At 37.2% G+C, this 26,034-nt stretch overlaps 1 protein-coding gene across 1 annotated transcript in view; it reads right to left on the reverse strand.

Moving 5' to 3' along the window:
- SIK3_1 (SIK kinase 3) overlaps nucleotides 1-10,139 on the reverse strand; it is a 95,050-nt gene extending 84,911 nt beyond the window's left edge. Inside the window, exons 1-4 of the mRNA XM_051207983.1 lie at nucleotides 9,940-10,139; nucleotides 6,281-6,537; nucleotides 5,748-5,801; nucleotides 1,400-1,448 (exon numbers count right to left, since the gene is read on the reverse strand). Coding sequence (XP_051072903.1) covers nucleotides 1,400-1,448; nucleotides 5,748-5,801; nucleotides 6,281-6,514 — 337 coding nt within the window. The 5' untranslated portion in view covers nucleotides 6,515-6,537; nucleotides 9,940-10,139. The remainder of the gene's footprint in view (nucleotides 1-1,399; nucleotides 1,449-5,747; nucleotides 5,802-6,280; nucleotides 6,538-9,939) is intronic.
- Between the last annotated feature and the right edge of the window lie 15,895 nt (nucleotides 10,140-26,034).

The following is a 26,034-nucleotide window of genomic DNA, read 5'->3' on the forward strand; positions in this document are numbered from 1 at the left end:
AACTGATGTACGTACGTACGAAGTTCTACGTTGTTACTGACTGACTGACTGACCGCATTAATCAATTTTTTGTTGCCCACCACCACACACACATACATACATGAGGAATCCTTCGAAGGTATCTACGGTTAAAACCTTCTGGCCTATTTGTGTCTGTTATTTATAAATTTCATTTTTATGACTATAAATTAAAACAGACGGTGCTGATGAACAAATGATATGAACATGTCATCAACACTACGGGTGGTAAAAGTTGCCAAAATGGGGTCATAAAAATCTATACTGTTACAAAGAAAAAGAATGAACAAATGAATTCACAATATAAAAAGTATAGATTAAAAATTAGACTGAAAATTTCACGCAGAAACACAGAAAGTAACTGTAATTGTTAGACCAGTTAGAAACGACATTATATCAGTAGAACAGTGATCCTACATTGCCTTTCTCCTTTCTACCTTTTTTAAACAAATAATAATACATCCACAATCAGACAACACAAGTATACACAATTATAACTATGGTTTTCAACGCCTTATCATCAACTAGACAACTATCATGGAAACGTGAAGAAATAACATATGTTCATTGAAGTGTTCTCATCATCACCTTTTGTCTAGACATGATTATTGTATAGGAATAATTGAGCAGCAAACTCAAATCAAATAATTCCCCTGGCAACTCCATTTTACAATAGCATTTCCATTGATGACTACCACTAATTGAATTAATCAATTCTAAGCAAAATCACTTAAACCGATAATATTAGCAACTTTTGAATGCACTTGATTTTGAGTCAAGCTGTTTGTTATAAGAGGGGTTAATATTAGCTAGTTGTTCAAACAAAAATATGTCGAGTGAGGTTCGAATATGAAATCTATTGATTAAATATTGAATGGTTTAAACCCAAACCTATACACCTCCACTAATCAGTGACATGTCGTCGTCTTAGCGATGAATTTCCATACGATCGAACCGGAATATTATCAACTCCATGTTAAATCAATTCATTCTAACAACACAATTGAAACTAGAGTTTTCTACAATTTAAGTTTAATGATATACGAATGTTAGATGAAAGTATTTTAGGCAATAAACAGTATGTCCTGATATTAGATTTCTTGGTAATTGGTATTCATTAGTAGGGAGTATCCAAAAACCTGGACAGCTCGAACCGGTGTTAACCTGTATAAATCAATAGTAACGTCTCTCTCTTACTAGCTAATATAAAGTATACAGCCATGTGTCAAGTTACTTAACTTAATGGCTATATAACTTAATCGATAAAATTGGATCAGTAATCAATGATGAGATTATGTACTAATGGTTACAATCACTGAGTGACTGAATGATCATATATGATTATTGTACAATAATAACCATAAACAAAATTGTATCTTACCGATGTTTGGATGATTTAACATTTTCATAATATTCACTTCTCGGAATAGCTGATATTGAAAGGGAAAAAGCATAAAAAGAAAGTTGAATAATCCAAAAAATAATTATTTTTTGATGATCAAGAAAGTATTATTATTCAATGTAACCTGGTAGATTAAAATACAGATTCCCGTACTCAGTATCTTGTTGGATGACACATTAAATATAAGAGTTAGATATGTTACCTGACTGACTGCCTAAAATACATGAAGCAACAATCGAATCTATGACACTTTCTCCATAGTAAATGAGATTTCAGTCAGTCAGTAACAACGTAGAACTTCATACGTACGTACATCAGTTCGCGTTGCCACACCACATTAGCACAGAGATGCAGTTGTCGATTCAAATCCCGTAGTGGTAAAGGTAGTAAGAGTATAAGCAGTAATCGGGAAGTTCAGGGTTTGAAGATGTTATTCAAGGAGTATAATCCAGTGAAATAAATTTGGAAAGAGGAAAAAAAGGGACATGAAGAATTCAGAAGATTAGAATTTGGGAGAAAACAAAGAGTGGATGCACCTGCTCACAACATTGCGAACGATTTTGAGCCATGTCATTCAGGCGCTCTAACCATCGGTTGCTATCATCTCGCGGTCCCCAACCAGGTAGTCTACATCTACCAACATGACTCAGTCCACTTGTCAATGACTTCATGGACTTCTGCCATGTTTTGGTCTGGCCGCCCCTATCTTTCTTCCAACCTACTCCTATACCACTGAACATCGCACGTCGAGGCAGTCATCTTTTACATCATCTGAGCTGCAGTTAGTGGGAGAATAGGCAGAGACGACGAAGAGGCTACGAGGAGTGTCCCTATCTTTCCGTATTCTTACTGTTCCGTTCAGTCGGACAGCGCACAAACGACTGTCTACTGGGATCCACTCTAAGAGAGCTAGTTCTGCCCTAGAACTCAATGCTATGCCTACGCCGGTGAGGCCACGAGAAGCAGAATCAGGGCTTCCAGATACACGAAGTGTGAATCGAGTTGGTTCTTTCTTTTGGCATGGTGATCTCAAATGAATGACGCTACTTGGATCTTGTATGCGCGTTTCGGAGACGCAGCACACATCGATGGCGCGAGATACTAAAGTTATAGCTAAGGAAGCCTGCTGTCCTATTTGGCAAAGTGTTCGTACGTTAAAAGCTCCTACGTGTAGTTTAGAGCGTGGTTTCAGGAGACCAGGAATAGCGTTCCACGTACTCGAATCGTTTACCCTAGCGGTGCGAGGTGAAAAAAGGACGTGAGAAGGGTTAATCGGGGAGATAAGAGTGGTATTAAGAGGTGTAGGAAGGATTTGAATGTGACCAACTTGGTCTCGTGTGCTGTTACGGGTATGAGGGCTGGTGTCACTTACCGGCTGCCCACACTGTGGAAGTGTTTCTTGAGGAACCTGAAAAGGAAATCGGATTAGCGTTGGTCTTAACGGCCCGGGTGCGTGACCGCAGAGCCCAAGGGACAATTGCTTGAGGCCGGTCGCGCACGGCCTTTTTGTGGAAGGTTTTTGACGTGTTAGCTCCGTTCTTCAAAGGGCCTTACCGCCGGAGACGGAAATCCGTGAGGTAAGGTGAGGTGTGACATTTTTAGGGTCGACCTTTTCTAGCCCCACCCCTCCTTGTGGGAAGGCAGCATCACTGTAGATGCTGGTTGTCTGAGGGAAACACTTTACTGCTGTCACACCCCTCTACAGTCAGCAGTACGACTTCGCCCTCAGACCTTGAGTTGCTGCTTTTAGTCTTACCGTTCTCCAATCGACCTGCCTGGCATGGTAGAACCTACAGGAACATATGTTCCAGCCAATATAGCTCGGTTGGGTCATCACGACAGGCAAGCTTGACCACCGCGTCAAGGTAGCAGCTACGGTCGAGAAATGAGACCAATGTATTATTAATAGAACTCTGATGAATAAAAGTAGAACTGCAACCCATGATTCATTGGTTATAAAATTGAATTCACAGTTCTATAATCCATCTGATTTATACAGTTAGCATGTCCATTTGATAGCCTACTGTTACATCGATTAATTATAGCCATACAGATAAGAGATGGTTAAGCACTTATAACATATACCAGCTACCTCACTCAATGAATATAAACTTATTCATTACTTCATTGTTTCAAAAGACTAATCTGTATGAAGTACACTATCTGAGAGTAATACATTCCTAATCAAATCAGCTTGTTTATTGTTTAATTCGTGATTTATATCGCAAACTAGATTGATTTAAACAAGGTTCGATAACCGTACAATGTTTTTAGATTACCAATGGTTTTCAAACTAAAATCAATCAGTAATATATTCAAATTCATCTGAACAAAGAAACAGACTCAATTGTGACTTAATAAATCCATTGGGTCGGAATCAAGATTTTTCAACTCAACTAGGTGGATCCTTCATATCCACTAACCCAGTTAAAATGCCGAATATTCGCTTTCCATGTTGTCAATTTTGTAAACAACAGTAATGCCACAAGAAGGCAATGAGTAGGACTTCTGTGACAGTGATTGTATGCACGTTGCCATGTGAGAGCATTTCGTGAAGAAGAGCTGGCTCGCCCTACTCTCAGCCATATCAGAGCATTTTCGAGTTTGAAAGTCAACTTAGAAGCGCGCGAAACTCATAGGTTCTGGGTTCGAATCTCGCGGGGCAGGATCGTGGATGCGCACTGCAGCTGAGGTGTCCCATACTAGGAAGAAACTGCTGTCTAGTGCTTCCAGGTTTTTCATGGTGATGTAGTTTCAATGGACACTTTAATTAACCATATAAGTAATATGAAACAAATGTCTAACATTTTTTCCGGTAGTAATAATAACAATAATAATACTATTAATACTCCAAATTATACAATGGATAAAGAGAGTATAGCTATTGTTAAACACAAAAAAATCAATGAAAAGATATTAAATATAATTGATTTTTATCTCTACCTCTCTCTATCTATCTCTTTATATCTGTGTGAATATTCGTGAGTGACAGAAATGAAAGGAGAGAATGAGAGAGAGAGAGAGAGAAAGGGAGAGAGATAGCAACACGTGTCAAATTGACTTTATCATTATTATCATTATTGTTATTGATTTTTTGAAAGACAGCCTATTGTTTTAATTATTTGTGGAATTCTGTAATATACATATTGGCCCATTGGCCTTAGTTGTCATCTCTTAATCATTCACTCTTTCTCCCTCCCTCTCTCTCCCCACTTACTTTCATGCTTATGTACAAACCATACTAAGGAGTAAAACGAATTCGATAAGAAAAGATAATAATAATAATAATAATAATAATAATAATAATAAAGGAAGATAGACAATTTATTTGGGAGAAAATCAATATATATATATATATATATATATATATATATATATATATACAGAGAGAAATGATCTATACCATTTATTACTTGATAGTATTTCAGTATGTTCGAGAAAGAAAGTAGTTTCATCATAGCTCTGGCTCATCTATGGTGAAACGCATATTCACGTAATAGACAAAACTAACATTCCCACTAAAAATTACAATAGAGATTATAATTACTTCAAGAATTTTAATATATTTCAATAGTTGAAATCATCAGTCGATTGAAACTAGACCACCATGGAATACCTGGAAGCAATGGATGGCCGTTTCGTCCTAGTATGGGACTCCTCAACAGTGCCCTTCCACGGTCCCACCCCTCTCCCGCGAGATTCGAACCCAGGACCTATCAGTCTCGCGCGCGAGCGCCCTCCCTCTCGAAATGCTCTCACACGGCCCCACGTATACAGCCTCTGCCAGGGAAGTCCTACTCACTGCCTTCTCGTGGCGGGGGTGTTGTTTACGAAAATGAGAGGACGAAAAGCGAATGTTCGGCGCTTTAACCGTATTCCAAACCAATGGTGTACATGGGCTCCAGTATACTGCGGGAACAAATGGCGTATGAACCAATTGTTGGTCACCGGATACCATAGGACTGCATCTCCTCACGATGCTCTACCGCCTTGTGGATCAGACCTTTAGGTCAAAGGCTCCGGGTGTGGCCCCCTAAGAAAACCACCTGCTTCGGTATGGGCACCTGGGCAGTATCACAGCCCACACACACAAATATGGTGTGGCGCATATATATTTGGTGCCCTCTTGTACCAATATTTATGTGTTGAAATAAAATAACATAAAATAAGCTTTCAATTAGTAGGTAACAAATTCAAGTTTAACTTGAGTTTGAGCAGTCGGATAAAATCATCATCCTCCTATCTACAGTAACTTAAAGCTGAAAAAAATAAATATGTACTCAGTAAATGAATTGCATGTTAGTGTTATACTAATTAATTAACTTACTTTTTTCAAACTGGCCTGATTAAGCTGAGTTTTATCGATCACTTTCACAGCAACCTGCAATAATATAATGGGGGAGGTTTTTAGTTTCTTAAAAGAAAAATAAATAAATAACTGGTTAAGCATAAACAATGATTACCATACAAATTTCGGAAGTCTTCAATCTATACAGTAATTTGATAAATAGTTTAAATCAAACTGGTAATGAAATTTGAAATGATAATCAGAAACTAAATCTGCATGATGAAGTTGTTTGTCTATGATCAACTACATATACGATGGATTGAAGTGTGTTAACAAGGTAGGATGCTGTTCTACTTTGCATTTCAATGACAATGTCGTTTGCATATAAATCGAATGGAATACTTGAATATCTTATGTGGATTAACACTGACTTATTTTTAACGAGCTATATTCAGGCGAATATCAGTTTTGGAGAAAAACTATTCAAATTAATATACAAATTGAATTAGAAAATTCCTAAGTGATTTTCATAAAACATAATCTGTAAAAATAAATAATGTTCGAATTCTCACTTCACGTCCAGTTGAAACATGTTGTGCTAATTTGACTTTTGCAAAATTACCACGACCAAGTGTACGAATTAACTTATATTTCCCTACATTTGGTTGATCTCTTAGTGATTTTCTGTCAGGATTGTGTTGAAACGAAGAATTATTAGCTTGATCGTTGGTACCAGTACATGAAGTTTTACGCATTAAACGAACTCCTGATGAACTGACAGTACTTGTTGTAGTCACACTAGGCATCTTTGTTACTTTTCTGTGATCTGCTAAAATTAATAATATGAAATGCCTTTTGTTATTAGAGAAAAACAATAGTGATACTATAACTCACTACGATAATCAATATGTCACTTGAACAAGGTGAGTTACCTACGAACTAGAAGGACAAAACAGAGTCGAAACAACTTCGATCAAACTACAAACCTGTTAGCTTCACCAGTGTCGTAGTTAAAAGAATAATCAAAAAGACTATAATGACATCTGTGGAAACCAACAACTTGTTAAACAGCGAACTACATGGTTTCAAGAAAAGATTATCTTGCATAACAAGCCCCGTTAAAGCGAAATAAATGGACAAAGGCTCTACATAACAGAAAATCAGTGGATGTTATCTACGTAGACTTCAGCAAAGCATTTGATAAGGTGCCAAAAATATAAACTACTCTTGAGGCTGGAAAATTCAAGAATTGCCGGACCTCTCCTAAAGTAGATCAACGATTTCTTGGTAGGTCGTAGACAGAAAAAATGAATTTCAAATGCTCCTACTGGAAACCAGTACTTAGTGGAGTACTGCAATGCTCTGTCCTAGGTCTTTTACTTTTTATACCGTATGTAAATGAACTCCCAAATATGGTTGAGTCACCTATGCTACTATACGCTGATGTGAAAATCGAGTCAAGTAATAGGAGGCGTATATGCATGTGCACTTCAGCCAGACTTAGATGTTATGACTAGCTGATCTAAAAAAATGGTTGGTGCCTATCAACGTGGCTAAGTATGTTTACATGCACATTGCGGATACAAATGTAAACATATATAGCACAGGGGAAGTCAGTGCCCATAATCTGGATCTTCAGATGAAAATGAGCCATGATATTAAGACCACGGTCTACTGCCTAGAGGTAGCAGCTGAGGCGTACAAAACCCCATAAGCTTTAAGACGAACGTTTACCAAGTTAGATACTAATATGTTCACTACAGTATATACAACCTTAGTGAGATCCAAACTTGAAAACTCAGTTTAGGTTGCAAGCCTCTGTTTAAAAGGTGACTCGGATATCTTGAGAAAAGTACAGACGGCGACTATCGAGTCATCGGTTCTTGAAACCAGTTACCAGAAGTGGTGTCTACCCCTTCAACTCACTAATCCAAAAGAAAACCAGACACTCAGAAGCTTACAAGATTAGGACAAACACAGATTGTAGGTTTTCTATCCTCAATACACAAATCTGTATATTATTTCGTCAGTAAGATTCGTTTTATTAAACTATAGATACTAATTACCTTATTTGACATAAATTCCACGCACTACAGTCACATGGCATCTATACTACTGACATTAGCATAGCCAAATCAATAAAAAGTGAATTAATCATCTTGTGATGTTAAATTAATGAATACGCACTTGGACGCTAGAAACTAAAGTATCAAGCGAGTTTGAACATAATTGTGTTGGTGTTATTTACGATATTCTATACAACAATAATAATCCCTTTATTCAATACTTAGTACTGTGCACAACTGAATTTCCAGCACAAAACATTTTAACAAGGTCCTACTTTTCGCTCACACTACAAAACTTCTATATGCATATAAAACAGGTAGAAAAACGTAAATAAAATGAAAAATGTGTGTTCAGGAGCTGTAGTTTTTTAATTAGCAGTCGTATGCACTAGATGAGACATTGATGTGTTTTGACCTCCGACGCGCTTCTCCCTTTACAAGAAATCCCGAACTGTGAGATACTGGTGTAACCTAGTACCTACCGGAAAAGGTTTAGATACAGTGTAAAACGTCATATAAATTAGTTAGATTCAAGTCCCCTCGTTCGCACTAAAGCAATGAAACATAGGGGACACAAAGACCCAATCGAGTGACCTACCTTTTCATCTTACAACTTAGTCTACCTCCTTCAACATCACAGGTTATTGAGAAGATTCTATATTCCAGGGTGGGATGTTTATGACAAATTTGGGGTGCATCAAAGTTTTAGGGCTTCATATTCTATGAAGATCCTAACAAAACACTTTGCTTTAGATTTGAACGCCTTTTTTGGCTTGCTGTATTCTAGTATTAATTATACAACAATGAAATCAATGAAGAAAAATATACCGATCGAAATACCTCTAATGATCACCATTAAATAATTATTTCTCGAAATTCTGTGATGCTGAATCTCGATCTATCACGTTTAGAACTATATTCACTAGACTGCAGGACTTAATATTGCAGTATACACTTCAGACGTTAAAACCAGCTAACAACTAATAGCTTTTAGTCATTAGTAAGACATTGGAGTATTCAGCTATTCAACCTACTCAAGTTTAATTGATACTGTAAGTGCAGTCAGGAATTTAGTGCGTGCTTAGTGTGTTAGATTTCAAGATAGAAACAATCGGTTTATTTACAGAGAGTTACTTGACAAAACAATAAAATGTGTTCAGTGGTAGATTATATGGATGAAACGGCGCTTAAAATTACCAATAAAAAGCATCATTTTCTGACAAATTCTTCTTACTATGTTGTGGTCATATTTTATTAATGTATTCATTCAGTCTGAGATACTGAGTCATTGTGCCGAATTCTACTAAAGTTACTTCACCTTGCCTGACAAGTGAAAAAGCTTCTAGATTGTGATTAAGAATCGACTTTTCAACGAAACTTGTAGTAACCTATCTTGTTACGCATTTAATGGGCACAAGTGATGGGTATTAGATCATTTAATGCCATGGACGTGAGCATCTCTAGAGCAGTTGGTTGGTGGCTAGCACGATACCTAGAACAATTGAATTACATATTTGAAAGCTTCCATAAAGCCTCTCCAGCTACCCACCGGTATCGCTAGCCCTAAATTAGTCGAGTGGAAATTAACGCCGAAGACACGGTAAAATACTGCTTACTGCCCAGCCGATTTTCAGTAACCGCTGCTGAAGACACAGCCAAATTGTAGAGACATAAAGGGTGAGGTGGTTATGTGAGAATAATGTTGAAGAAAAGAAAACCATAGAAGCTAGCTTTCGCAGTTCCATTTTCCTAATGACTGTCAGTGAATACGATTGTCATAAACAACTTATTAGGGATAGTAAAACTGACGATTCAATTTAAGACCTACTTTGGTCAAGCAAATCTTTTCAAAATGATTTCTCTAAGACGAATACAATAATCTGTATAGAAGTTTACGCACCTTAAGACAAGTACAAAACCAGCACCACTTACAAGACAGCCAAGGAAAGAAACGACCCTGGCTATATCACCCGCTGGATCCCACTTCAATTAGGGATAAATCGATGCATTTCCGAAAATAAAAACGATACACCAGGTATACCAACTTGTTTGAAAAACTACTTTACTAATGAGCTAGGATGTATCTTGTGCTTAAGTTCATGTTCCGATCATGGCAAATTGAAAAATACGTGTGCAAATTATTGCAGAAATGATTTTATACATACCCAGAAGCTGAGTTACTGATATCCGATATCTGAGCGATCACACAAACTAAGAAACACCACATACATTCCCAACAAACAACCACATTCTACCAACCGCTCAACACTTGAAGTCAATCAAACAACCTTCAAACTCCAAAATGGCAGATTACACAGAAGTGTGCCCATTCCTTCACGTCTTTATTCATGCCAGGCCACAAAAGTCGCTCTACTATGAGCTTAATGGTTGCACAAACTCATGGATGAGAGTGTTTATGCAACGTAATAAAGACGTTGCGTCCCATAAGTAAAAAGGCCTGAAGAACAAACAAAAGTAAAAGAATAAACGGGAAATTGTTTCAGTTTCGAAAGGATAGGAGGCCTGTGCTAGCTCGGATAATGGTGGTCTCTCAGTTGATCCAACCTTCTTTTGAAAGCACCGACAAATGGAGCTTCACTAACAATCGTTGATGATTCGATGAGAAAGGCGGTAGTCAGCTGATAGGTAATTTGTCCTGGTCTTGTGAACAAATTCAGTGTCCTCTTGAACTTTCTGTTTTGGAAGACAAGAAAAATAAGAGCATATCAGACGCAATTCATCACCAAATAGCCTAAAAACCGTTAATAAATCGCGTCTGGGTCTTCTATAGGACAATGGAGATAGGTTGCGTTTGGTCAGTTGAGCATCATACGGGAGCTTTGCTATTCTGGGAATTAGTTTGTAGCGGTAAATAAATCCCCAAAATAAATAGCTCTGTAAGTTTTCGACATTGGATGCTGACCACATTACTTTTAATGCACTCACCTAGCTGAAGGCGATCGGTCATGCATCCGCGAAAGATCACGAGTGCGAACGTCGTGTTCAACACTCCCTGCATTGGCTATCCAGATTAGATCAGACGATCCTCGATATAATGATAGCCTATCGAATGTATCTTCGAACCGCCTCTCTTCTATCTTTTGATTTCATTAGGTGGGTACGGTTCATATTAGGTGTTACTGGCCAAGGCATTGTCAAACTCCGAATACCTGTGGCATCTTCATTGGTGAGCCTAACGTGATCTGGTAAACCAAATTACAAACTGTGAGTCTGTTCCTTTTTGGGATTCTATATATCATTGCCTTATTTTAATTTTTTGTACATTGTGATATTTTTTCATGTTTTTGGATATATATATATTTCCCTCGTTCGTTCTCGTACTTCATATTTCACCATGACTGAACAGACACCCAAAGTACTTAGGCTTAAGACTATGTCCCCACCTTCGTTTCAACTGATGCCCTTCTGTCCAGATAACATCAAATCGTGGTTTTGCTACGCAGAAGTTGACGTGATCGACACACGTGCACAATTATTCGCAGTAGTCAAGGCACTGCATTTTAGAAATCACCAAATCTTCTAATACCGAGATTTTTTCAGTCAAAGAAAAGCCTCAAGCGGCCCAGAATGACATAACCGAGTTATGTCATACACTTACGCGGTATCTTAATTTTCGTAACGACCGTAAACGGTCACACACTCCTCGAAGAAGCACTTCACGTAAGCGATCTGTCTCTAAACCACGAGATACTAATAACCCCGACTGGTGCTGGAATCATAACCAGTATGAAAATTCTTCCGGAAATTGCAGAAAACCATGCGATTTCTTCAACCTAAAACACACGGACACGAAAAAAAACTCGGGAAACTTCCAAGCCGGCACGCGTTAACGGCAACCGTAGCCGGCGAACATAGCCGTCTGTTAAAAGTCACAGATGTGATGACGAGAGTTCGCTACCTCGTCGACACTGGCGCAGAAGTTAGCGTTACCTCAGCAAACTCTAACGACCGGCTTCACGAATCGGTTCCAAACTTACAGGCGGCAAACGGGAAGCCTATCGCTACGTATGGCAAAAGGTACGTTTACCTTAACGTGAGTTTACGCAAACCCATTCACTGGATCTTCGTTGTTGCAGATGTTTCTATGCCAGTCATTGATATGGACCTTCTACAGCACCATAATCTGATCATCGATAGGTGCAAACGGAAGCTAGTAGACGGAAACACTAATCTATCTGTTCGCGTAACTTCTTTTGCTGGTTGCAGATTATCTCCAGTCACAATTAAGCATACAATAGACCCATTTTATCAACCACTACTCGATAAGTATCCTGGGATACATCAAACGCAACGAAGTCGCCGTGTGTAACCAGCAACGTTACACACCACATCACGATTACAGGACCACCTGTGTTCTCCAAAGCACGCCGACTAGCCCCTGAAAAGCTAAGGTTAGCGAAAAACGAGTTCGATCACATGATAGACTTAGGAATCATACGGCCGTCAAATAGCCCATATGCATCTCCGTTGCACATGGTCCCTAAAAAGGATAGCAACGATTGGCATCCAACTGGCGACTATCGGCGACTGAATGCGAAAACCATTCCCGATCGTTACCCGTTGCCTCACATTCACGATTTGACAGCTACCTTGAAAGGTACAACTGTCTTTTCAAAAATCGACTTGGTCAAAGCGTGAAACCAAATCCCTATGGATACTGACGATATTCCGAAAACAGCTATCATAACTCCCTTCGGACTCTATGAATTTTTGCGAATGCCTTTCGGTTTAAGAAACACTGCCCATACCCGACAAAGGTTCATAGACGACGTTTTTCGAGGTCTCAGCTTCGTACATGCGTATGTTGATGACTGCTTAATAGCAAGTCCGGACAGAGAATCGCATCTCAAACATCTGGATCTTGTTTTCGACCGACTACAAAACATGGCATTACTGTAAACATTCAGAAATGTCAAATCGGAACCGACTCATTAGACTTCCTAGGACACACTATCGATGCTCAAGGTATCCGACCCCTTAGGACCAAAGTGGCGGCCATTCTGGATTACCCAGAACCGACCACGATCAAGTGACTACGAACGTTTAACAGCCTTGTAAGTTTCTACAGATGATTCATACCGAAATGCGTGTTACTCATGAAACCCCTTTCCGACCAACTTCGTGGAAAGGCAAAATCCATTAAGTTGGAGGACACTGCACGAAAAGCATTCTCCACAATTAAGGAACTTATCGCGAAAGCAACAATGCTCGCACATCAAGACACTAAAGCGCCCATTACTATCGTATTAGACGCATCCGACTCAGCAATCGGAGGAGTCTTACAACAATAGGTCAACCACTCCTGGCAACATTGGCATTTCTCTCTAGACGGTTGTTAGATACTGAATCGTGGTACAGCACATCCGGTAGGGAACTCCTAGTTATGTATTGTGCTGTAAGGTTTTTTCAACATTATATCGAAGGCCGTGAACTCACTCTTTTTACTGACCATGAACCGCTTACTTTCTCGTTAAGCTCCTCTTCAGACAAGTACTCACCTCGTGAGTCTCGACAACTGGACTACATTTCGCAGTTTATTTCGGATATTCAACACATTTCTGTAACAAACAATGTAGTCGCAGACGCTTTGTTTCGCATAACTTCTTTGAACAGTTTCCAAGGAATCGACCTTCTGAAACTCGTCCAGCTTCAAGTAGAAGACACTGGTCTTCAACACGAGTTATCGTCTACAACCCTCAAGCTACGCATCAAACAGATGGGAACAGGTGTGGAAACCTTACTTTGTGACACATCTACAGGTAGGGATCGTCCAATCGTTCCGAAACGTGATCGACTCAACGTCTTCAATACGTTGCACAAACTTTCTCGTCTTACTAGGTGTCTGCAATGCAGTGAAAACTGGCATTGGATACACTGCGGCTCAACTCGTTTATGGAACGACACTTCGACTTCCAGGAGAATTCGTGCGTCCTTCATGCTCTTCAACGAACATGGATCTAACCTCCTACACGAACAGGCTTACAAAGGCAATACGTTCGGTTAAACCTGTTCCCACTCGACCTCGATCAACTGATGTTTTCGTCCAACCTGACTTACAATATAGTACACACGTCTTCGTACGTCGAGACTCGCATCGATGACCTCTTGACTATTGCACGATAAAAAGAAGGATGGGGTTTAAGAGGGACCAAAAATTTTCATTGCACATTATTTTCTTATATTGTATATCACGGTCCCTTATAGTAAGGAAAGACGACCAGACGCTGCTTAATCTAGCGAGCTATCAGAAGAGTGTTTACCAACGACAAAAGTCGTTGGGTTTAAACTTCCGGCTGTCCACGGCTTAGGGTCATTACTACCCCAGTAAGGGGGAGTGATCAGTAGCGGTAAATAAATCCCCAAAAATAAATAGCTCTGTAAGTTTTCGACATTGGATGCTGACCACATTACTTTTAATGCACTCACCTAGCTGAAGGCGATCGGTCATGCATCCGCGAAAGATCACGAGTGCGAACGTCGTGTTCAACACTCCCTGCATTGGCTATCCAGATTAGATCAGACGATCCTCGATATAATGATAGCCTATCGAATGTATCTTCGAACCGCCTCTCTTCTATCTTTTGATTTCACTTGGTGGGTAAGATTCATATGACTCCGCTGCCTGTATAAAACAATTAGGTACGAAAATGTACTACACAATTATAACTGATGGTTGTTTAGTCCCATGTAGGTGTTTGGCTTCCAGAATGGACTGACAGTCTAGGAGGAAGAAGAAAACGGTGTAGATATCTTGTGTACGAAAATGTTTGAAAATGTATGTGTGTGAATGTGTCAATTTGCCAGAAGTTGGACTCCTCACCAAACTTGATCTCTTGTATGAACTTGAGTTTGTGATGACCACCTTTTATAACCGGGTTCTTGGCTGCGGGTGCATGGGAGTACTCTTCGAGCAGGACATACAGTCAAATAGAAAAAGAAAATTACAAAGAGTAAGAGGATCGAACAGGTTTTTTTATGTCAGTGACCATTTGATGGCTTGATGTAGGTAAGCATATTATATTGAAGCTAAATCTCCTCAAGTCAACTGGGTAACGTGTTGGTCTGCAATTTACAAGTGTGAGAGTTCTATTGGTCATGAACATAATTAATAACTGATAATTGTAAGGAAATACTACAGTCACAAGCACTATAGACCGGTGTGGTTTATTGGTTAATTTTGTGGTCTAGCATTCAGGAGGGCAGAGGTTAGAGTGCATATGAGGTAGGCGTTTTCGCTCACGCAACTTAAATCCATACGATGATTGCTGACTGCAAGTTGCTCAGACATGAAGAAACATAACAATAAAAAGACAGACTAGTATGCCAAAGTGCTCTGACAAGCCATAGTGGATCACCGTGTTAGCTGCATAAAGTATGAACAATACAAGTGTTTTCGATCCAGGTAATCATTAATCAAATGAAAAAGCCACATGTGTGGTAGGTTTCAGTTCCACGACAAACTAAGTTCTTCGACATTCATTATGAGATCATAAAAAATATAATGCAAATAAGAAATGAGGAAATATGTGAATATATGAGTTATAATTTTTTGACATATACTTAGTTGTTTGAGGTCAACTCTGAACTTATCAACCTAAGTTGTTACAGTCTGGTCAGCAATAAATGTTGATATATGTTGAACAGTAAACAATTGTGGAAGACGTCATAAGTTGAAAAATGATCCTCCGAAGTGGACTCCATTGTCAGTATCATCTGGAGCCTGACTGAAAATTCATGCAAACTACTGTAGTTGATCTGTACACAAATAATATGCACTTGTAGTTATTGATTCTTTTTCAAAGTGACCCGAAATTGTTTCACGACCACCGAATTCTGAATTCACAATCAAAGCATGAGGAAAGGATGTTAGTCAGGAGGTTGTTCCTTTGGTAATAAAGACTGGTGAGTACTTGTCTGAAGATGAGCTTAAGGAGAAGATAAGAGGTTTGTGATTGTTGAGAACAGTGAATTCACTGCATTCAACAGTGTTTATAGTGCCGTACAGCACAAGGCATGACTAGGAGTTCACCACTGCTATATATCAACTCGGAGTCTAACAATCGTCTCGAGAAGAATGTCAAATATTGCCACGGGTGGTTAACCTATTTTCATAAAACTCCTCCGATTGTTCAGTCTGCAGCGTCTACGGCGATACCAAAGAGTGCTCCAGTGTCCTGGTGTGCGAGCATGCTTGCGTTGGCGATAAGTTCATCAAATGTGGAGAATGCTTTTCGCCCGGTATCGTCCACATTGATAGACTTCGCATTTTCACGAAGTTGATCCGTGAATAATCTCATGAGAGACGCAGGATTCGGTATGAACTGTAAATGGAAACTTACACGGAATCTGAGCGTACGCAATCGCTCAACTTTGGTAGGTTCTGAGTAATGCAGAATGAGAAATTGACCAATTGTTAACGAAGTCTTGGATTATGAAGTGATCAATCATTGACACAAACACTCTAGTGTGTTCGATTTGCGAATATGTCATCTTATTTAGAAATGCTACGGCACGACTGTCACTAATTCATTCAATCTTCACATTTTCTCATTCCTAATTGAGTATCGGCTGAACCCTCTAGAACTAATTCATAACACCTCATTACAACAGTATGCTACCCAGCTCTCACCAAACAGTGAAATAACGAAGGAGTGAGGTGTCTTATCATATGTTAATGCGGTATTACGACAGTTCAGTTTCAAACAAAGAACGTTGTCAATCTCGAGTGATATTTTCCAGTGGTGAGACTTGAATAAATTGGATATTCACAACGGACTCATCGTTGATTGCTATTGCCACATAATCACCTATACGCGAGACTGTAAATCTGCAAGTTCATTGTTGTAAACCCTTGTAAAACTAATCAGTTTTTATTGAATGCAAACACTCACATAAACACAAAAACCACATTTTATATTCTATCAACAAACATTCACCAGTTACTACGTAATCCATCATGAAAATGGTGTGTCCTTCCATACAAACATTACAATTTATTGAAATAACAATCAAAATACAAAACGTTTTTATTAAATTACAAAATGAAAATGACAAAGTAAGCATGATAAATCAAGTGATAAGATGCTTGTGAGAATCATGGATTACTCTTCGTTTCTCTGCATAACACTAACCATATGAAACAGCCAATGCATGCAACAATGAACGAGATGACTATTGGTAGGACAATGTACAAGTAATTGAGTGATTTTCCATGTTCGGTGACTTCAGTCATTTCTGTAGGCCCAGTCTGAAGAAGTGTTGTGTCACTCAAAATATTGTCAGTCGAGCTATTCTGAAGAGAGATACAGTGGTATTCATAGTAAATATCAAACATGTCATCATTCATCATACATCATTGTCAGTATTGATAGCACAAGTGAATTCAACAAATACTTACATAATTTACACTTGCACAATGTGATCAATATACAACGCATTAAAATATCTGCTACCGACTTGACAGTCAATGTGATAAGTACACATTACCCTACAACTAACTGACGATTTATGCTTGTGTGATGAAATTTGTTTCCTGGATTTCACATCCTACCATTATCTAAATGTTGATCAACAAAATTATAACTGATGGCTCTATTAAAGTAATCCATACGGTATGCATATTTCTCAACAAGGAATCGTAAACACTTGCTCTCAACATCAACAATGAAAGCCTACGAACTTCTACTAATTATCCAATCATGCTACACAATTTTCAACAGATTACACTTCATCATTCAAACTGTTTCCATCGATATGTTTCCGGGCATTAGTGTTGAACAACGCTTCTATTCATTGTTGAATATCCACAAAGAGACAAAGTATTGTACTAACATCTGATTGAATATCGTCAACGTATACAATGCCTTGGTTTATGTACTGAGGGAACAATAAAAATCATTACTTATTCGTAGAAATAAATAGTTTGTCTGAGTAAACATATTCACAATATGGAATGTGGCAATATTAAAAACAACCTGTGAAGTCGTCCAATTACTTACTTTAGTCTGGCAAACGTTTAATTTGAATTCACGAACATTCTTATCACTGCCAGTAGTACACATCTTGGCATTGTCACACCAAATACACTTCGTATTCGATGTTGATGCATTTTCACATGCTTCTGTCGTATTGTGTTTTGGACAGTCTTCAGTGAAAAGAATAGAGTGATTAAATCTCAAGTTAACAGACAAAAGATAAGTGAATTACAAGACATGCAACTATTACTCAATGATATTATGGTGATTTCGGAGTTGAGTGACTATTTCATTCACCGGGAATTTGTCATCACCTTGCGCACTGCGAAATTCAGTACACTTTCAATGTCATTCACATCTCACAACAACATGTTGGAATTATATACAACTACCCTGAATGTTGTGTGTTGAGTTTTGATATGCGAAGTTCGGTGTAGTAGAAAGACTGCCGAAATTCAGAAATGTACAAACTGTGTTGTCACTGGGTTCAGCACAGCCTACTGAATTGAATATCGGATGGTTGCCGAGTTTCCTTCCATGCTATCGGATTTATAATTGAAATTTATCTTCTGTATACTGCGTTTACATACGTAATTTTGTGAATAACATTGTGAACCCACTCAAACTGACTATTTGAAAACTGGTGCAAGGGCGTTATTTGTTTTCCGACAGAAAATACACTATCGATCATGTCAGTTTATTCGAACAACGAGAGAAGAGTGGCATTTTTTTCGAGTTCATCGTTGACATTTCTCTTGAAGAGGTTTCAATCGACCAACTGTGATGGCATGTTTCAAACTATGTGATCACATTCCACTCTGTGTGTCGTCAGTTAACACCTCAGACTGGTTGAGTCATGCAAACTCACCGATAATGAATGGTATTTCATTCAACGAATATTGGAGTTGATCTGAACATTAGATTATGGAATGATTCTCTCAGTTGTCAAAATGTTATTTCAATAGTCTAACGCATGATGAACTGAAACGTGTTTGTGATTACTGTTTGTACATATTCACGAGAAAGAAAACACTTTCTTACTATGAAAATTGTCAGTAGTTTTGATACTGTACAAATATCGAAGGCTGAGCACGTGACTTGTCTATATCTTTATTTAATCTGATGAGTAGGATGAAGTAGAGGTTTTGGATATTAAGCTACTGTTCCCAAGGTATTTAAGATTTCATGGAGTGGTTTCGTGATTTTAATATCTCTTGGAAATTCAGTGTCACATGTACCAACTGAAAGAAACACTGTACACATCCAAGTCAATGCACAATCAACTAACTCACTCGTATCATCTCATCTATCACTTCGTGACATTATGTTCAATTATATCTCATCAAAGTGATCACTTCTATAATATTTCAAAATTTGTCCTTCATTACTTTGAATATTCAACAGAGAATCAACGTGTAGTGTAATGTCAGTTGAAACTGATGGCTGGATCGCATTTATTAGCTGACTGAAATTACGCATGGAATTTTCAATTTTATGAAACGAAAATGGTGCATTTAAGTGTAAACATAGTTAACTGTGACTCAATATGGTTTAACTTACCCCAAAGAGCTTCGTACTCCACTAACGTGCCACTTCCTATCCATTCCCCAGGAACATCTATTTCAACTATTCTGAAATCTGTTTAATAAATTGTATAGAGGAAAACACTTGAAATTTAGTTTAAGAAGCGATCGTGAAACACATGCGAACGAGTTTTCGTAATATACATGCGCACTTGGCGATGAGGAGATTCACACATCTTAGTTATATTACTCGGTATGTCCATATTACTCGTTATCTCAGGTTAGGTAAGCCGTAGCAGACGTATATCTTGAAATCCATTGTTGATGGAATTTAGCACAGAAAACGAAAACAACATCATTACGAATATAACACAATGATCCAAATCGATTTTTTGACAGTAACAACGATGACAATTGTTAAAATGAAGACACATATACTTTGACTTCAATTCAGACAATTTCTTTGGTCAATCACTCAAAACACTTAATCATAAACACTGGACATTTTCAGGATTGGTTTCCACTATGACTCTTAATCGCATGTGATACTACAAATTTGCTCTACGCTGCGTAAACACTTAATTGACATTGATTTCCCAATAATCAGTAACGCTCGGACTGAAGTCCGATATCATTTCCCACATTCTTCTTCAACACATCAATGACACTTCGATCACTTTATTTAACACACAAAACAACTGAATAATGCTAACTGTCAGTGAGGTAATATTAGATTGCTATGATAGATTACAGCGAATTTTTGTGATGACATGACGATAATTATGTTTAAATAGAAAGGAACATAAGTCTAACAGATTATTATTCATGTAGGTTAGTGTAAATCACAATATAAATATTATCCATTACCTATTCCGCAATGAAATAAACCATCAATTTCCGATTTGAATTGATTTCCATCGATTTCCGTAGGAATCTGAAAAGAAGTATTGGAAGTCTGAGTAAAGATCTGTCAACACACAACCACCTGTATCAAAACTAACTAACCATTGAAGTGATGTGTCCTTATTCACATCATTTTATACGAAATCAACTAAACACGCTCACAGTTAGCATACTGATCTCTGTTCCACTAGAACTATGCTCCGTCTGGTCTACTAAGATATTTCGACTCACGTCACTTGTGAACTTCAGTGAAGCTAGATGGACGATCTATCTATCACGGAATGAGGTGATACATCTTGAGATGAATATCCACGTCAGTTGATGGAAATGTGATTGTGAATAACTGGGATGTTGCTGCAAGTGAATTTGTTGTCACGTAGTGGAATTGGGTTGATGTACTCACTTCCATCTATTACCGTTCATTTCTCAAATATATTCCTTTCCATAAGTTATCCTGATTACCATGAAACAACTGAAACTCACTGAGTCCAACACACATGAAATCTTCCATCTCACAAACCATTTCTGGTCATCCAACATCTATTGTATTTCAAATGTGTGAATTACCAAAAACTGACAGTCGAACAACTGCACACTGAGAAACAATCAAGATTTTAACAGTTAATCTCTCAGATTATTCAACAGTGAACATCTAGAACAGCTCATCTTCAGAAAACGTAATAGATCTTCACAGAATATGACTATTCCCGTACAGTACTATAACATACACCGTTTAGCCCTAATCGGTGCGAAGACATCAGAATTTCTTCCGATATCACATCACGTCTTATTGTTCACAGTTCAAAGAAGCGCTAGAATAAAGTGTGTTACTAAGGGATTAATAATAGTGTCATATAGTCTGCTGGCACATTACAAAGTGATGGTGTCGTTCTGTCGTGTTCAGTGTATCTTGATGCATTCGACAGTAATGATATGCACGAAGTTGTAGAATAATCTGAACTACATGAAACAAAATTATATTTCCATTCAACTGTGTAACTTACATTATCATAATAGACAGATATCTTCCCATTCCGATGTATCATCGTGGTTATCTTGAATGTAAAAACTGTAAACAGAAGACTATGGATATTTAGAATTTCAGCAGTTAATGATGAGCATGTCAATGTTAGATGTTAAAGTTTATATGTCTACTCACAAAGTGATCGGATATCAGTGGATATTTACTGTGTCATTTCAAATGTTTATTCAGTTGACCTCGTAATAAATATAATCTAGTAAACATCATGTAAGAGGCACAAGCATGCATTGTACAAAATGAGTGTCAGATGGCTAGTTTCCGAAGCTGTATTACACACTGATTTCCATACAGAAACAATAAATCATCCAGCTTCTAGTTGGAGAGCTTCTGGTTGAATAGGTATTCACATTGGCACAATATATTCTATAATTGCCTTTGAAAATTCGACGCTTAATACAGGTGATATGAGCTGTGGAGTGTTTGTCTACAAATGGAACTTGATAATTTGATTGGTTATGCAACACATTGGTATATCAGTGTTTGTTAAAAATGAAAACTGAATAGCTGCAGATTAATCTTCTTAACAATTTCCTAATTTGAATGACGACTTTCTAGGAATAACCATGTGGTGGGTAACACAAATTCAATTCTTTTCAAAAACTGATCTTAATCACGATTCATTGAAGCCTATTAATGAAAGCGCATCTCTGTATTCTCATATCTACAAGTTGGATGAAATTAATCTAGTATGTTTCTACTTTTACCAATTGTTCTTTATGTCACGACCAATGTGTCCGTTTGTGAAGAGAAATCAAGTACTCAAATTGAACAGATAAAGTGTGAATAATCTCAGTGGTAATATTACACATGTGATCAAACAATCATCTCACTGTTTGCTTACCTGTATCATTAACTAATGTTTGGAAGGACTTTCTGACAGCCAATAATTTTTCTGAAATAATGAAAGTAAAAAACGTTGTGTTTATTTATATGTTTAATGAATATCCTCCTCTTTCAGTAAACATTTCAAAACAGAATGAGTTTGGACACGAGTAATCATCTTCCTCTTGAGATTGATGTGGACGGGTTCAATTAGGTGAGAGTTTTAATGACTCTTATCAATATTTCAACGATATGATAAACGTTTCAATCCAATCAACTGTATGGAGTATTTTACTTCTGAAACACTGATTTTAATAGGTTTTGGCCAAACAAGAGACAGTTAATGTCTATACGACAATACACATACAGAATCACGTTTTGAGACTCTGTCATTCAAATGGGACTGTATTCTTTCAACTAAACTGATTGTTACGCAGAAATGCAACTCCAATTTCATTAATTCTTATGACTGAATAAAATGAATGGACAACATCTTGATGTTTGAGGTGTTCTGGTTCGAATCAACCAAGTTGCAATACTAGACTGTTTATTGTCATTCGTTAGCTGGATGTTCAACCGAGAGAATGATTCCTAATTTCATGATCATATGAATATGGTAATCAAGAAAGTGTTGAATATACAATCGTCCACAGACAGTGACTAAGAGACATTGAACTTTTATGAATCGAGTGAGTGACAGAAAAGATTTGGAGGACATCAAATATAGTTTGACAATTCATATGCCTCAATAATCCAATCTGATTTCACACATATTATCGTTGATTGTTATAACTGTGATCAGTTCGATTCATTGCATCTACCAAAAAGTGTCTTGTTGATGAGATATCTGTTTTATCGTAGTTTTGACAGACCGGAGAGTAAGTTAATTTCAATTTAGCAACTATATTGTTCGATTTACTATTTATACTTAATCAGTTTGTGTTTATTTAACATTCTAAATTGACAGTACTGAATACGTGTTGTGAATACATTTTAGGGCATCGATTCACACGAACAAAATAATTACTGCGTACTGGTTGACCCTCGTGTAATGATCAGGTTAAATACTGTGTCATTTATGCAAAATGAAAATGAGAAGTAGAAACATTAAACAAAATATCAATGAACAATAGAAGAACTTACTCCCATTTGAAATCTCGGATTTAGTATTAGATTCGCGTTCTATGTAATGTCTCATTATTCCTGTATGATTTTGTTCAGTAAGTATCGTTAAACCTATGTTTATTGAATGAAAACATGCAATTTGATTGACAATCCGCAGTGGATGAATGAAAGAATTCGAAATTAACAAGAGACTGAAATGAATTTCATGAACTGTAATTAGTTTGCAGTAAGGCATCAAACAATTTAAAAGTTGAACACAATAACACATCGGTGGAAGTTTCAAATGTTAGAGAAAGCGAAAATCCGATTTACTGAGGAAACTACAACAACTGTGATTCATGGAATGAAATATGAATAAATAGAACTCTAACAATTTTAATTTAAAACATGGTTCCCTTACTAAAATTGCTTATGTCGAATCTACTGACGTCATAGCCGTAAAATTTAAACGGAAATCGTGGATTGACACTTTGTGAATATCCCTGTATATGGATTAGCACTTCCATTGCAAAATGTAATTAACTCACCAAACCACTGTCCAAAATCTTGAAATTGTCACTAAGAACTGGAATGGGATGATTTAGGCGAATCGTTTCTGCATAGTAATCATAATGAGACTGGATATGTGTAATAGAACCTGACTGATTACTTACATATCTGTACAAATCACCTTCAAATACTGTTTTTCTTCCTCTCTCAGAACCAATTTCGTCACAAACGTGTTGACAATCGAGGAATTTGCTAGTCAACATGACAACCAAATACAGCGGTATCAACTGATCAGATGATAAAGTATATCTGAAGTGATTCAGATGACAAAATAGCTTTAATTCATTGAAAAACATTGAAATTCATAAAACACACTCATTTGCCTTAACTGTATAACTAACACTCACCTCATCTTCTTGATCGAAACGTTAATATTTGTTGTTAGAACTGGTTGAGTTTATATAGATTTTCTGAGTGCTTTTTGCCGTTTTCCGATTAGATGTTTCAAAGTGACCACTAAGATGATGAAATTTCAAAAAATCATGTGACCTCTGCTATCCAATCATCATGGTAGATGAATTCATAATTATGAAATATTCTTCTATGTATTATGATGTATAGGCTGAGATTTATTAAACGATTGTTGAAATTTCCGACCCCTATTGATGAAAAGCATTTTGGATATGATTAGCAATACTATGAAATAAGTAATTGCCTAACTTGTAGTTCCAAATATGTACTCTTCTATCCACGAACGAACACATTGATGGTTACAGTAATCCGTGAATTGATTCTCAGTGATGCATATATTTCGAATTTGATTGATCGGTTTGACAGTGGCCATTGTGTTGAAGTCTCAAAGTCTTTCAAAATAACGAATAAACAAAGAACGTCAACTTTACCTCGGTTTGCTGAAACAACTGGCATAAATTCACTTAAACCAACCCTGTCTATCCAACAATATTCAATTGTCAGTATTGCTTTGCCGTAATAAACTAATTCATAAATGTCTGTCACGCAATTTCTCTCTTCGTGACACTCAATATGACTCTATAATAAGTAAATTAATTGTTACTGAATATTCTGAGTAGATCCATTTGACTACTGACCAAATGAGTGTTATCCCTGAATATTGATTGAGGTTACTTATAACAAGTGAGTGAGGTAGACTGAAATTTCCAAGAAACCAAACGTTTTCGTAAATTGTTAGAAGTGTAAAATCACTTATTATTCAACCTGTGTGTGAATACTCAACCTTTCGAATATGCTTGAAAATTCCCCCACTATTATCAATATCAATCCTATCGGTGAATCTGGATTCGTACTACTATCCGGCGTTTGTTCTTCTTGTTCGATTCAAACTCATATATTCATTGGATTATCAGGTGATTGATTGATTGGTTTTCAGATCAGTCTGTTTGTGTACTGAAATTAAGTAAAATTATTCAATTTTATACAATAGTCTGTAATAAGAATGAGAACTGTTAGATGATTCAACAAAGTCATCAAAAATAGAATGACGTTGCGTGACAGGTTGTCTGAGGATATGAATTAAGGGAAAAACGACAGGTAGTGGTCATCTGGTGGCCAGTGAATCATCTGTTAAAATGAATATAGTCCATACATGGTAGCCTATCAGCCACTTGATGAATCCGATAGATGGAAGAAATAAATGAGCAAATAGATCAAACCACATTCTCCTATAAATAGTAAACATCCACCATTTTAGACGGGTACTTATCATTGTTGTTTCGATTAAGCGATTGTTCTTCAAATCACCATACTCGTATTCTTTATGATCGGAGGTAGTCTTATGACTCATAGATCAATTAAACATACCAATGACAACAGTTGAACAAACATGAAAATGATATTTTCCAACGGAAAGATGTATTTCGTTCGATTGATCTTCCCTTATGCGCCTAATGATGCAAAGGCCTTCTAACTGAGTGCATTTGGGAATAAGACCTGATGAATCAGCAATTCCGTCCGATTTGCCGGTTGTAAAATACACGTAACATCAAGTTCTATCATTTCTGTTACATCCGCTAAAATTTTCAAAATAAAGTTGTTTACTCCTTTGGTTACAGTGTAGAGCATTAACAATCACATATTTTTGTTGACCTCAGTTATTTATAGAAACGTCAATGATTATACTTTGTTGCTATTTATCACCTCATTCTATCTCATTATTCAAGTAATATGGCATTCTCTAACCTGTATGGTAGGTGCAATAGGAATCTCATTTAGAATGAAAATATCATTTTCTAATAATAAGTCGTTTATTTGACCAACAATCGCCTACATACATGTAGAACAAAGAAGAGTGAAAGTCTCATTTTGCTGAAGATGACGACTTTT

This window comes from Schistosoma haematobium, chromosome 1 (genome assembly GCF_000699445.3).
Source record: "Schistosoma haematobium chromosome 1, whole genome shotgun sequence".
Lineage (NCBI taxonomy): Eukaryota > Metazoa > Platyhelminthes > Trematoda > Strigeidida > Schistosomatidae > Schistosoma > Schistosoma haematobium.